Source organism: Anolis sagrei, chromosome 4 (genome assembly GCF_037176765.1).
Source record: "Anolis sagrei isolate rAnoSag1 chromosome 4, rAnoSag1.mat, whole genome shotgun sequence".
NCBI lineage: Eukaryota > Metazoa > Chordata > Lepidosauria > Squamata > Dactyloidae > Anolis > Anolis sagrei.
Window position 1 is genome coordinate 26,941,680 of NC_090024.1, and position 13,387 is coordinate 26,955,066.

At 38.6% G+C, this 13,387-nt stretch overlaps 2 protein-coding genes across 2 annotated transcripts in view; one reads left to right on the forward strand and one right to left on the reverse strand.

The window, feature by feature from the left end:
- Positions 1–1,035: 1,035 nt before the first annotated feature.
- ENY2 (ENY2 transcription and export complex 2 subunit) lies at positions 1,036–11,168 on the reverse strand. Its single transcript, XM_060775781.2, has 5 exons — positions 11,062–11,168; positions 6,026–6,120; positions 4,240–4,310; positions 3,446–3,520; positions 1,036–1,357 (listed from the first exon to the last, which is right to left on the reverse strand). The coding sequence occupies exons 2-5, from the start codon at positions 6,091–6,093 to the stop codon at positions 1,281–1,283; spliced, it is 291 nt and encodes a 96-aa protein (XP_060631764.2). The 5' UTR covers positions 6,094–6,120; positions 11,062–11,168; the 3' UTR covers positions 1,036–1,280.
- A 1,726-nt stretch (positions 11,169–12,894) lies between these two features.
- NUDCD1 (NudC domain containing 1) overlaps positions 12,895–13,387 on the forward strand; it is a 68,982-nt gene continuing 68,489 nt past the window's right edge. Inside the window, exon 1 of the mRNA XM_067467330.1 lies at positions 12,895–13,109. Within this exon, the coding sequence (XP_067323431.1) occupies positions 12,986–13,109 (124 nt within the window). The 5' untranslated portion in view covers positions 12,895–12,985. The remainder of the gene's footprint in view (positions 13,110–13,387) is intronic.

Below are 13,387 nucleotides of genomic sequence, written 5' to 3' on the forward strand. Positions count from 1 at the left end.
GTCATTTCCCAATCTGATCATATTGTGAAAGCAGCAATATTAATTTGGTGCATCGTTCAAATTGCATGGTGCATTACCTTAATTTGGCTTCTATTACCATGACAACTCCACATCCCTCCACATCTCATTGCTTTACTGTAGACATGCCTCTTTAAGTTCATCCTCACCCAAAGTACTAATTGGTAAAGTGTCAGAGGTTGCAAGTAGACAGAATTGAGCAAGCTGAACACGAGTCAATATTGCAATGTGGCAATGCAGTCTTGGGCTGCATTAATAGTATAGATGTCTAGATCAAGGGAAGTCATAGTCCCACTGAGCCCACAGTGGCGCAATGGGTTAAACCCTTGTGTTGGCAGGACTGCTGATTGATAGGTCAATTTGAATCCAGGGAGAGCAGGCTGAGCTCCCTCTGTCAGCTCCAGCTCCCCATGAGGGGACATGACAGAAGCCTCCCATAAGGACAGTAAAACATCAAACATCTGGGCATCTCCTGGGTAACATCCTTGCAGATGACTAATTCTCTCACACCAGAAGCAACTTGCAGTTTCTCAAGTCGCTCCTGACATGAAAAAATATATAGTCCCACTCTATTCTGTTTTGATCAGACACTACTTGGAAGACTGTTCTGGGAACCACAATCCAAGAAATATATTGACAAGCTGGAACGTATCCAGAGAAAAGCACTGGACTATGCTGCCTTGGAGTCCCCTTCTTTGGAGGTTTTTTAAGCAGAGACTAGATGGTCATCTGTTGGGAGTGCTTTGACTACAATTTCTTGCATGGCAGAAGGGGGTTGGACTGGATGGCCCTTGGAGTCTCTTTTAACTTTATGATTCTAAGATTAGTGGTATGTAAAGTATTTTCCCCCTTTTACTCCAGCATTCTGTCCTCCTGAATATCCCATAGATACATTTCCTTCTTTTTGCTTTGCTACTGGACTGTTTTGTAATTAAACCCCAAGGGTTAAGTAGGTACTCTCGTGTTTTGAGTGTCTTTAAAAGAGATGGGGAAAAACACAGACACATGCCAACTGTGTTAAGACGCACAACATCCTTTTAATGGCAAGACATGTGATTTCTTTCCAAAATACATCCCAAAGGTTAATTCTGGTTATTATTATTTTTATTAAAATACCAAGATTAAGAACTCAATGTAATAAAGTATGCTTTCAGTAATCAAACATTAAAAAAAAGTGAACTTCAACCCCAAAGTATGGAATAGATGTCCCAGTTTCTGGCATAATTCACTTAACAGAATATGGTACGACTCAAACAAAAGAATCAAAGGCTAGCATGCTGAGCAAGGAATGTTCTTATTCTTTGTAGGAGCTCTTTCTTTACACTGTCAGGCACCAAGGCTGAAAGAGAGGAAGAGGAGGACAAGGAAAAGGTATGAGAAATGCATCTTCACATGAACACATTCACCAGAAAATAAAGTTTGAGACCCCAAGACTACACCTATGGCCAGGCAAACATTCCCAATATAACAAAGATGTACACACCCTAGTGTATATTTGATACCTCCTCTTTGCTTACCTGGAATGGCAAATATAAAAAGGCAGAACTGTTGAACACCTGATAGGTGACAACAGGTCACAGGTCACCCACTGTACTCCTTTTGTAGGGACTTGAAGACGTGGCTCTTCAATCAAGCCTTTGAGAATATTTGTTGTTGCTGTTCATTCATTCAGTCGTCTCCGACTCTTCGTGACCTCATGGACCAGCCCACGCCAGAGCTCCCTGTCGGCCGTCACCACCCCCAGCTCCTTCAAGGTCAGTCCAGTCACTTCAAGGATGCCATCCATCCATCTTGCCCTTGGTCGGCCCCTCCTTTTACCTTCCACCTTCCCCAGCATAATTGTCTTCTCCAGGCTTTGCTGTCTCCTCATGATGTGGCCAAAGTACTTCAACTTTGTCTCTAGTATCCTTCCCTACAATGAGCAGCCGGGCTTTATTTCCTGGAGGATGGACTGGCTGGATCTTCTCGCAGTCCAAGGCACTCTCAGAACTTTCCTCCAGCACCACAGCTCAAAAGCATCGATCTTCCTTCGCTCAGCTTTCCCTAAGGTCCAGCTCTCATATTTAACCCCTAGTTATTCTATGTAGTAGTCACACATCCTCCACTTAATCCCATGTCCTCTAAATTACTAAAGTGGCATTTATTTTATTACAATGTTTGCAGCCTGATCATAGTACCCAGAATTTACCACCACAGTTAGAGGATCACAGCTTGAGTCTGAATTGATGTTTTGTATGTGCTTGTGTTTTATTTTATTGTATTTTTATTGTCTTCACTTTTATGTTTGTTTTTAGGCACTTTGTGCTGTCTATAAGCCACCCTGAATCCCTTTGGGGAGATGGCGGTGGGATATAAAAATAAAGTCATTGCTGTTGTTACTATTATTATTAGATCTAGGTTCAAATTTATTTATTTATTTACTATATTTGTATCCTGCTCTTCTGAATCCCAAAGGAGACTCGGAGTGGACTTACAATTGGCAGCAATTTGATGCTGTCCATAGACAATAGAAAATAGGCATGTATATTAAAACAAATTAAAATCAATAAAACATTAAACACAATTTTAAAATCATGTAATCTAAGGACATAGTCAAAGGCCATTCCTGTTATTGCACATAAGTCTACTTTACTTATTTCACAGCACTATTGTCCAAAAGCTTTGTCCCAAAGCCATGTTTTTACTTGCTTCCTGAAGGTCAAGAGGGAGGGGGCTTCCCAATTCAACCATGACTCCCATTGTCCTGTAGATAATGTCAAGGTGAGCAGATATTTACCACCTTCAGGACTTTGAAGGATGAATGAAGTAATATAAACTTATATCTCTGTAAACATCAACACAAATATCACTTGGTTACCACTGACCAGGATGCCTGTCTTCCAACATGACTGAGGACGCATCTTCACAGTTGTTGCATGAAAATGGTTGCCAGTGAATATATACTGTTTTAATTATTTAATTTTTCTTAACATTTAGGTAAGTTTTCTTTTTTACAAAATTGTATATTGTATGATAATGTTCATAAGAGTTCCTTTTAATTTATTTATATTCTTCCCTTTTCCCAACAGGAGACTCATATTCCTTAGCAATTTTGTTGATGGGCATATTTTAATAATGTATCAAGATGAAAGAGACTATCCCAAGAACCATTGTAAATGAAAAATAGAAATTGAATATGGGTCAGGCACCCCATGCATACCATATAGTAGGGCCTATGGTTAAAGAAATGTCAGAATCAAAGTCTGGGAAAATTACTTTTTTTGAAATACAGCTCACATTACACCTCAGCCAGGACAGTCAGTGACGACACTATTAGAAAGTTTTGGGGAGCTGCAATTAAAAAGTAACTTTTCCTAACTTGTCTATGATATAAATAACATATTTATATCAGTAAGAATCCGAGGCTTGTCAATGTTATTTTCCTTACCTCTGCCTTTTGGGGTGATTTCTGCCACCAAATCATCAACTGTGACATGTTCTAATCCCTTCTCCTTGATGACCTCTAAGCAAAGTCAAAAGAATCAAACACAGATTTTTACACAGATGGAAAATAACACCCTATCAGTCTTCACAACTTTCCATGGACTGAGAAGAAGTCTGGATATTTATTTCAATATTATACACTGTATAGTGTTATCCCCCTCCTGGATGAAAGATTCTTCAAATTCAAATCAAGAACATCTTTCTATTTCCATTCCTTTTTCAGCATTAACAGCATGCCCTTCAATTGTCCTAATTTAACAGGACCAGTCTAAATTAATTCTCTATCATTCCACCTTTTCAGCTGTTTTTAAAATGTCCTGGTTTCTCTCTTCTCCTTCTCCTCTTCATTGTCAGCTTAATTCAGTTTCTGCAAAGTGTTCAAAATTCGAAAGTGCCAAGTCCACTCAATTAAGCTCAGCTTGAGAGAGAAAACGAGAGGGGGGCGATATCATAACCTCAGGCAAAAAGAAACTGCTAAAACCTCTCCTAGCTTGGGTTTTCTTCCCTCTCTCCCCAAAAAATTTCTGCCATTTTGACCAAACTTTGATGAACCTTAGCCACATGTCACAGTTCTCACCTGTGAAATTTCCGAGGCTAGAATGGTTGTGCAAAATGAGCATTCAATTCTTGGTCTGTCATTATTTTTTAAAAAATCATGTATTTGAGTATTCAATTCCACAAATATTGGTTTGACAAATTCACTATCACTTTTGAAATGGAGATTAGGCTCAAAATTACCTTTACAGTGTGCCTTCAACTGGTCTTTCCAACCACATTCAATTAATTTGGCTCTCAGTAATTCTTTAAGGCTGTAAAAAGATATGGAATTAGAGATTTGCAGAAGTCAGTTAACATGGTATAAACAGAAGTTGATGGGGAAATTAACTATAGAACCATAGAAATAGAAGCTACCATATCTAAGGGGGATTATCATAGACAAATGTTGGAGATGCAGAACCAGCATAGATCAAACTCTAGTAATTAGGAAGTCAAAGTCAGTAAGTATTAGCAGCACTGTGTTAATGCTGAAGCATTTCATTAATTTACTTCCGTGACCGTAAATTGTTTCATTTGTTAACATCAATCTTTAATTGTGTTACTTACAAAATCATTAAATAAAAGTACTTTAAATGAAAAAGGACCCAATCCACTCTCAAATCATTCCAACTAATGAATTAAAATAACGTGAAGAATCAATACTTGAAAATCTATAGAAATGGCATTTAGCAATTAAAATAACAAAATCTATTTTTGAAAAATGTAATTAATTAGAACTAGCATATTAATTTCGACAAATTAATATGCTATTTGCAATTTGTGATTAAAAGAGGCAAGGCAAAAATAAAAATAGGATTTTTAATTTATATTTTAAAGGAAGTAATGGCTGCATCCACAGGTCCCTGCAACTACCCTGTTAGACATGTTAAGCTGAGAGATCCCGACTTTTCATTTTATGTGTCCCAACAACATTCTGACCCCAAACATGACCATATATACACACACATAAGGCTGCAATATTATGATTCATTCCATCTCAGGAAATTGGTAGTAATTCATGAAGCTCATGCTAAAATAATGCTTCAACCTAATGCTTCTTTGGTCCTAGCACTGTAATCACTGCTATACTTCTTGCAGGTTGATTTGGCAATAAATGTTAAGTTATTGCATACTTCTTGCTTAGATCACCTAACACTTGGGCCCTTAACACAGCTGGACAGACACACTTAAGTGCAACCTCTTGAATGTTTTCAAAGTGGGCAGGATATAAATTTAACAAACAGAAAATGGAAATCCTGACTATAAATGGGTTCTACTCCTGATGTTTCCGCTGTATTCTAAAAGCAACTGCAAGCTCATTCTTCAATTCTAAAGCTGCAGAGAGTAAAGAATCTGTGGTCCTCTAGGTGTTTTGGACTCCTAATAACTATTGTGTCCCAGTGTAAATAATATGTAGTTGATCAACACCTGGAGGGTTGCAGATTCCATGACTCAGATTTATATACCCATTATTTCACAGGAAGAGGTGTGCCTGACCAGATCTGGGAAGCTTAAAAGAGAAAGTGAAGAAAAAGAACTCCTCTGGGTAAATCATTGTGAATATTTACAGAAGGTCCTGTTTTGGATTGTTAACTTTTCATGTGTTAATAGTTCACACGTGGTGCTTCCTCCTTTGTCCCTCAAAACTGTTCCTGGGTGCTGGGGGACAACTGGGATTAGTGTAGGCTGTAGACGGGAACTGTAATCTTTGAGGATGTAATGGCAAGCACACTTTATGTGAGCAGAGTAGTCACTGACAGTACTGACTTGCACTTGTGTATTCAGAACTCTGTCCCATTGAATTTAATGGGATTTACTCACAGGAAGTGAGCACTACAGAGATGTGGAAAGCTCTGAACCACCAAAGTCTGTTGTAACATTACCCTAACCATCCCCACAGAAAGCTAGGCATGTATTTCCAACCTTGATGAAAATAATGCTTTATATTCCTGTTGCTAGAATAGGAATTAGAATATATGGTACTTACCGCTCTCGTTCCCCTGTTTCAATCAGCTTTTGGTTAATAGTTGCTCTCATTTGTGCATCTTTGTTCATTTTTTTCTAAGTCCAAGTAAAAACAATCTATGTAAAAAAGGAAAACAAGCAGGGAGAACACATATAAGCTTGCTTGTCATAAGCCTGTTTAAAAAAAAATAAAGAGGGGCTATCCAACATAATTAGTCCATAATAAACAGCTGGATGGCCTGTATCTGATTTTTCATATCATGAGTTGTATGAATAGATTCTGAGCTTTTTTGAATGCTTTGTTCACTGGTTTGTTTGTTTTTTCCAGCTCTATAAAAATAAACTATTCTTCCGCCTTACACGAAGAGCCCAGTAGAAGGACAATAATAGCTGTTGTTGATTCAAATGCCACCAACAATACATTTTCTAAGCCAGAATAGAGAGGTCATACATTTATACCAATTTATATTACTTTGCAAGCATGAACCATTGTTCCCTGTGTTTGACGTGATGCTAATTCTTGGCACATCTACTTTCAAATTAGCCCACCTTAATTGAGTGACATAGGAACCCCCAGTGGCGCAATGCGTAAACCGTTGTGCCGGCAGGACCGCTGACCAATAGGACAGCGGTTCTAATCCAAGAAGTGTGTGTTGTGTTCCCTCTATCAGCTCCAGCTCCCCATGCAGGGACATGAGAGAAGCCTCCCACAAGGATGGTAAAACATCAAACATCTGGACGTCCCCTGGGACATTCTTGCATGCGGCCAATTCTCTCACACCAGAAGCAACTTGCAGTTTCTCAAGTTGCTCCTGATATGAAAAAATGAAACCCAATAACTGAGTGACATTACTCTCAATAACATGAAAAAGAGTGTGATTGATAAAATAGCTGAAAAAGCAACTGAACAGCACTATTTTCAGACAGATCTTGGATCCCAGAGAGATAGTATAAAACTATGGTATAAAGTACATTTAATAACATTTAAAATTGCTTGCAATGAGGCTGAAAAACAGCAGAGGATATTTAGAGGATATGCTAGACTTAAGAACAGTATTGTCTTCTGAGTGTTATTTATGAACATTCCCAGCAGCAGAAACTCAGGCCAAAGTCAAGGGAATTATTAAACCGCCTTGAGTTGCCTCCAGGCTGAGAGGGGTGGTATACAAATATAGTAAATAAATATTTAACAGTACTTTATAGATATTTTGTCTATATAAATATAACGATAATGGAAGAATCTACGTTATAGAATTAATGCAGTTTGATACCACTTTAAACTGCCATGAATCAATGTTATGGAGTCCTGGGAGTTGAAGTCTGGTGAGTCACCAGCACTCTTTGGGCCCTTCCAGCAGGCCGTATATCCCAGGATCTTGTCCCAGATTTCCTGTTTATCCTAGATTATCTGGCAGTGCAGACTCATTTAATCCAGATTAAGTAAAAGTAAGTAAAGAAGCAAGTAAGGAATTTTATGTAATTATGTTTTACTTAACTATTAATATTTTAAAATTTTTAAAATTTCTATTTCCTTTGTCAATATAAGTTTATTGGTGTTAATTTGGATTGTTTTTATTTATGCATTTTTGTTGGCCACAGCATTGAATGTTTGCCTTTTTGTATGTAAAACTTGGGGAAAGAGGGCAGTCTATAAATAAACTATCATTATTTATTAAGCAGAAAATCTGGGGTCAGATCCTGGGATATTGGGCCTGTCTGTATGGGTCCTTTGGCAAAGGAGGTCTTGTAAAACAACAATGCCTGCAATTACACAGCATGAAGTCAAGGTAGTTAAAATGGTGTCAAGCTTTAGTCCACACTCTGGTTACATCCCGTATAGACTACTGCAACATGCTCTATATGGGGTTGCCTTTGAAGACTGTTCGGAAGCTTCAAATGGTCCAACTGGTGGCAGCCAGATTGCTCACTGGAGCGGCGTTCAAGGAGCATACCACTCCCTTGTTATGCCAGCTCCGCTGGCTGCCGGTTTGCTACCGAGCACAATTCAAAGTGTTGGCTTTAGACTCTAAAGCCTTAAACGGTTCAGGCCCAGCTTACCCTATGAACCATCTAGGAGTTTAAGATCATCTGGGGAGGCCTTGCTCTCAGTCCCACCTTCTTCCTCAGGTACAACTGGCGGGGATGAGAGATGCGGCCTTTTCAGTGGTGGCCCCTTGGCTGTGGAGCTCCCTCCCTAGGGATATTAGATCAGCCCCCTCACCCCAGACCTTCCGCAGAAATGTGAAAACATGAGTTTTTGAACAAGCCTTTGGAACTATGTGAAATCGAATATTGGAATGGCTTAGATGATGTTTTTGGACAACTAGGCTAATAGTGAAGGTAGTGGTTTATATGTTTTTAAAGGTTTGAATGTATGTACTTTATAATTCTATTTTAAATGTTTATTATAATTTTACATTGTTTTAATGGCATCAAACAGCTGCCTATGTAGTAAAGCCACCTTGAGTCACCTTTGGGTTCAAGAAAGGTGGAGTAGAAATAACGTAAATACATAAATAATAAATAAACTGCATTAATTCAACAATGCAGATGCACTCTTGGGCTGAAGATGCAGTTAGCACAAAGCAACTATTAGCGGCATATACAAAGCAACTATTAGCTGCATATGTACCTAATATGCAGAGACATTTTAGGTACACATTTCAGTTTTAATTTCATATTTAGACTTGTGTCTCATCAATATCTCATTGTGGATATTGTTTTTAAAAATATATTTTGGATAAGGGATACTCAACCTGCATCGCTGCAAAGTAAACATTTTTATAAAATCAAACCTCTTTTTCTCTTTTTCTCTTTATTATCCAATGCTGTCTGGAAGGCTTAGGAAAATATTTAATTATCATTTTTTGTTGTTCATTCGTTCAGTTGCCTCCAACTTCTTGTGACCTCATGGACCAGCCCATGCCAGAGTTCCCTGTCAGCGGTCACCACCCCCAGCTCCTTCAAGGTCAAGCCAGCCACTTCAAGGATACCATCCATCCATCTTGTCCTTGGTCGGCCCCTCTTCCTTTTTCCTTCCAGATACCCATGATGCTCAGGGATTTTTCAAAGCCACAAAGGTCATCTATGGACCAAGAAACCATGGCATACAGCCTGTACACTCATCAGATGGAACCAAACTTCTGAAGGACAAAAAAATCAATTGCACTACGTTGGAAAGAACACTACCAAAGCCTCGGGCTTTATTTCCTGAAATATGGACTGGTTGGATCTTCTTGCGGTCCAAGGCACTCTCAGAACTTTCCTCCAACACCACAGTTCAAAAGTGTCTATCTTCCTTCACTCAGTCCATCTCTCACATCCGTAGGTGACTATGGGGAATACCACTGCTTTAACTATGTGGATTTTGGTTGCCAGTGTGATGTCTCTACTCTTCACTATTTTATCGAGATTGGTCATTGCTCTCCTTCCAAGAAGTAAGCGTCTCCAGATTTCCTGGCCGCGATTTCTTGACAAAGTCTATCACGGCCTCCATGTTTTCTCCCTCTATTTGCCAGTTATCAATCAGTTTGGTTGCCATAATCTTGTTTCTTATATATATATATTTAGCTGCAACCCAGCTTTTGCACTTTCTTCTTTCACCTTGATTAGAAAGCTCCTCAGCTCCTCCTTGCCATCAAATTGGTATCATCTGCATATCTAAGGTTGTTAATGTTTCTTCCAGCTATTTTTACCCCAGCCTTGCATTCATCAAGCCCCACACATCGCATTCATACAAGTTGAATAGGTTATTATTATTATTAACTTTATTTATACCCTGCAAAATCTCCCGAAGGATGCGGCTTACAAAGGCCAAGGCCGCCGACAAACAACAACATACAATACACAATAAACTCATAAGCAAATAATAAACATCAAGCAAAACAATAAAACAGTAAAACAATGACACCGTGATGCAATTAAAACCTAAAGGCCGGGCCAAATGTAATGGACAAAATTTTAAAAGTTCTGAACTTGACAGGTGATATGTAGAGGTATTTGGTGGTAGGTGCAATGTGCAGATAATCCTGAATCTCTAGCAAAGTGCATTTGGGACTTGATGCCAGGAGTTTCCTATTCTGGAAAGGCACACTGGAACAGCCAGGTCTTCAAGCTCTTCCTAAAGACAGCCAACGTTGGGGCTTGTCTGATGTCCTTGGGGAGGGTGTTCCAGTCGGGGGGCCACCACAGAGAAGGCCCTGTCCCTCGTCCCCACCAAACGCGCCTGCGACGCAGGTGGGATCGTGAGCAGGGCCTCTCCAGATGATCAAAGGGAGCGTGCGGGTTCGTATTTGTTTGGTCACGCAGGTAGGCAGGTCCCAAACCGTTTAGGGCTTTGTAGGTGAGCACTTGCACCTTGAATTGGGACCGGAAAATGAACGGCAGCCAATGGAGCTCCTTGAACAGGAGGGTTGACCTCTCTCTGTAAGGGGCCCCAGTTAACATCCTGGCTGCCGCCCGCTGAACTAGCTGAAATTTCCGAGCCGTTTTCAAGGGCAACCCTTGTGAAACTACAACTCCCATAATTCCATAGCATTGGGTGAGAGTATGCAACCGTGTTGTACGCCTTTCCCAATTATATCAATTTTAGTATTTAGTTATTTAATATCCCATTTTCATGTCTTTATGTTGTTTGGTACTTGAATGTGTATCTATGTTGATATACAGTAAATTTAATGTTTAAAGAAACTTTCTGAGAAATGTCCTAAAGAAGGAGCAGTTATATTAATCTGAACTCATGCTACATCAGAATTATGAAGGTGTGTCTACACCGTAGAATTTAAGAAGTTTGACACCACTTGAACCGCTTTTGCTGAATGCTATGGAATCATGGGATTGCTGAGGCCTCAGCCCTCTTTGGTAGAGAAGGCTACAGCCCTTGTGGAACTACAACTCCCATAATTCCATAGCACTGAGCCTTGGCAGTCAAAGGGGTGTCAAACTGCATTAATTTCACGGTGTAGATGCACCATTATGACTTTTAAAAATGAGGTCTCCCCGACCAGCTCAATTAAACAGCTGAGAATGGGAAAAAGTGAGTGAGAGAGAGGCAGGTACCTGTCCCGGAGGCCCTTCGCTTCCTCCCGGCTCTTTCCTCCCAAAGTCGCCTCCAACTCCCCGCCGCGCAGCCGCAGAAACGCCCAAGAGGGTCCCGCCCACCGCACTACGTTCTGACCTCATGCCTCGCAAAGCAGAACGGGAAACGTAGTCCTTTATTGCGTCTCCCCTTGTTCTCCAGTGTCTCAAATGAACTACAAGTCCCAGAAGGCCGCATTCTCAAAGCAGCTCTCCCTTATCTCCTGGATGTTCTATATTAGGATAGGGTCTTATTTAAAACGGAGAAAATGAATCAACTAAATAATAATAATAATTATTATTATTATTATTATTAATTAATAAGCAAAATTAATTGATGCTATGGGATGGGGCAAATAAATGGGATTTATAAATCAGTTATATTATGAATCAACTAATAATTAATTAAATAGTAACTAATGAGTAAAATTGATTAATGCTATTGGGGCAGGGGCAAATAAATGGGATTTATAAATAAGTTATATTATGAATCAACTAATAATAAAGAATTAATTAATATTAATAACTAACATTAATTAATGTTATTGGGATGGGGCAAATAAATGGGATTCGTAATTAAGTTATATTGCCAATCAACTAATAATAAAGAATGTATTAATTAATTAATAATTAATTGAGTAAAATTGATCAATGCTATTGGGATGGAGGCAAATAAATGGGATTTGTATTTAGTTATATTGTGAATCAACGAGTAATAAAGAACTTATTAATTAATAATTAATTGAGTGAAATTAATCAATGCTATTGTGGCGTAGGCAAATAAATAGGATTTGTAATTAAGTTATATTATGAATCAATAATAAAGAACTTATTAATTAATTCGTATTTAATTGATGAGTAAAATTGATGCTACTGGGGCAGAGGCAAATAAATGGGATTTGTAATTAAGTTTATTGTTAATCAACTAATAATAGATAACTTATTAATATTAATGAATGAAAATAATGAATGCTGTTGGGGTGGTGGCAAATAAATAGGATTTATAAGTAAGTTATATTATGAATCAACTAATAAAGAACGAATTAATTAGTAATTAATTATTAATTAGTAAAATTAATCAACACTATTGGAGACGGGGAAAATAAATGGGATTTATAAGTAAATTCTATTATGAATCAACTAATAAAGAACTAATTAATTAGTAATTAATCATTAGTCAGTAAAATTGATTAATGCTATTGGAGGCGGGGGCAAATAAATGGAATTTATAAATAAGTTATATTATGAATCAATTAATAAAGAACTAATTATTAATTAGTAAAATTAATTAAGGCTATTGGAGGCGGGGCAAATAAATGGAATAAATAAGTTATATTATGAATCAACTAAGAAAGAACTAATTAATTAGTAATTAATTAGTATAATTAATAATTAATTAGTAAAATTGATACTATTGGAGGCGGGGGCAAATAAATGGAATTTATAAATAAGTTATATTATGAATCCACTAATAAAGAATTAATTAATTAGTAATTAATTAGTAATTAGTAACATTAATTAAGGCTATTGGAGGTGGGTGCAAATAAATGGAATGTATAAATAAGTTATATTATGAATCAACTAATCAAAAACTTGCTAATTAATTAATAATTAGTAATTAATTAATTAGTAAAATTAATTAATGCTATTGAGGTGGGCAAATAAATGGGCTTTTAATCCCCTGTGGATGTGCTTCAGGGATTCCTCATAAACAAGTCTTTGAATGAGAACAGCCAAAACGCAGAAGTTGCCCACTCAGTGGCCCGGATGTAGTTCTTGAGCAGCAGTCACTCAAAAAACTACACTTCCCAGAACGCTTTGCTCGCACTCTTCTACCTAGAAGCCTCTGCGGGCTGGAAGAGGCGTCCTGGCTTCCCTGGGCCTCTAATAGGAGAAGAAAGAAGCGATGGAGGACAAAGCGGCGGCCAATTGCTCCCTGCGGGTCAAGCGCCCCCTCTTGGACCCCAAGTTCGAGGGCTACAAGCTGTCTCTGGAGCCGCTGGCCTCTTACCAAGTCGCCCTGGACTCCCGTAAGTGGATCTCAGCACCAGAGACTGGCCAGGCGGGAAGACACAATCAAAGCCCTCCCGACAGATGGCCAGCCAGACTCTGTTTAAAAAAGGGGCTGGCAAAAAAGGGATATCCAGGATTCTATAGTTAAAGTAGTGTCAGGTATGATCCAAAGCAGGAATGGGCAAACTTGGGGCCTCCAGGTGTTTTGGACTTTAACTCCTACAATTCCTAACAGCCGGTAGGCTGTTAGGAATTGTGGGAGTTGAAGTCCAAAACACCTGGAGGGCCCAAGTTT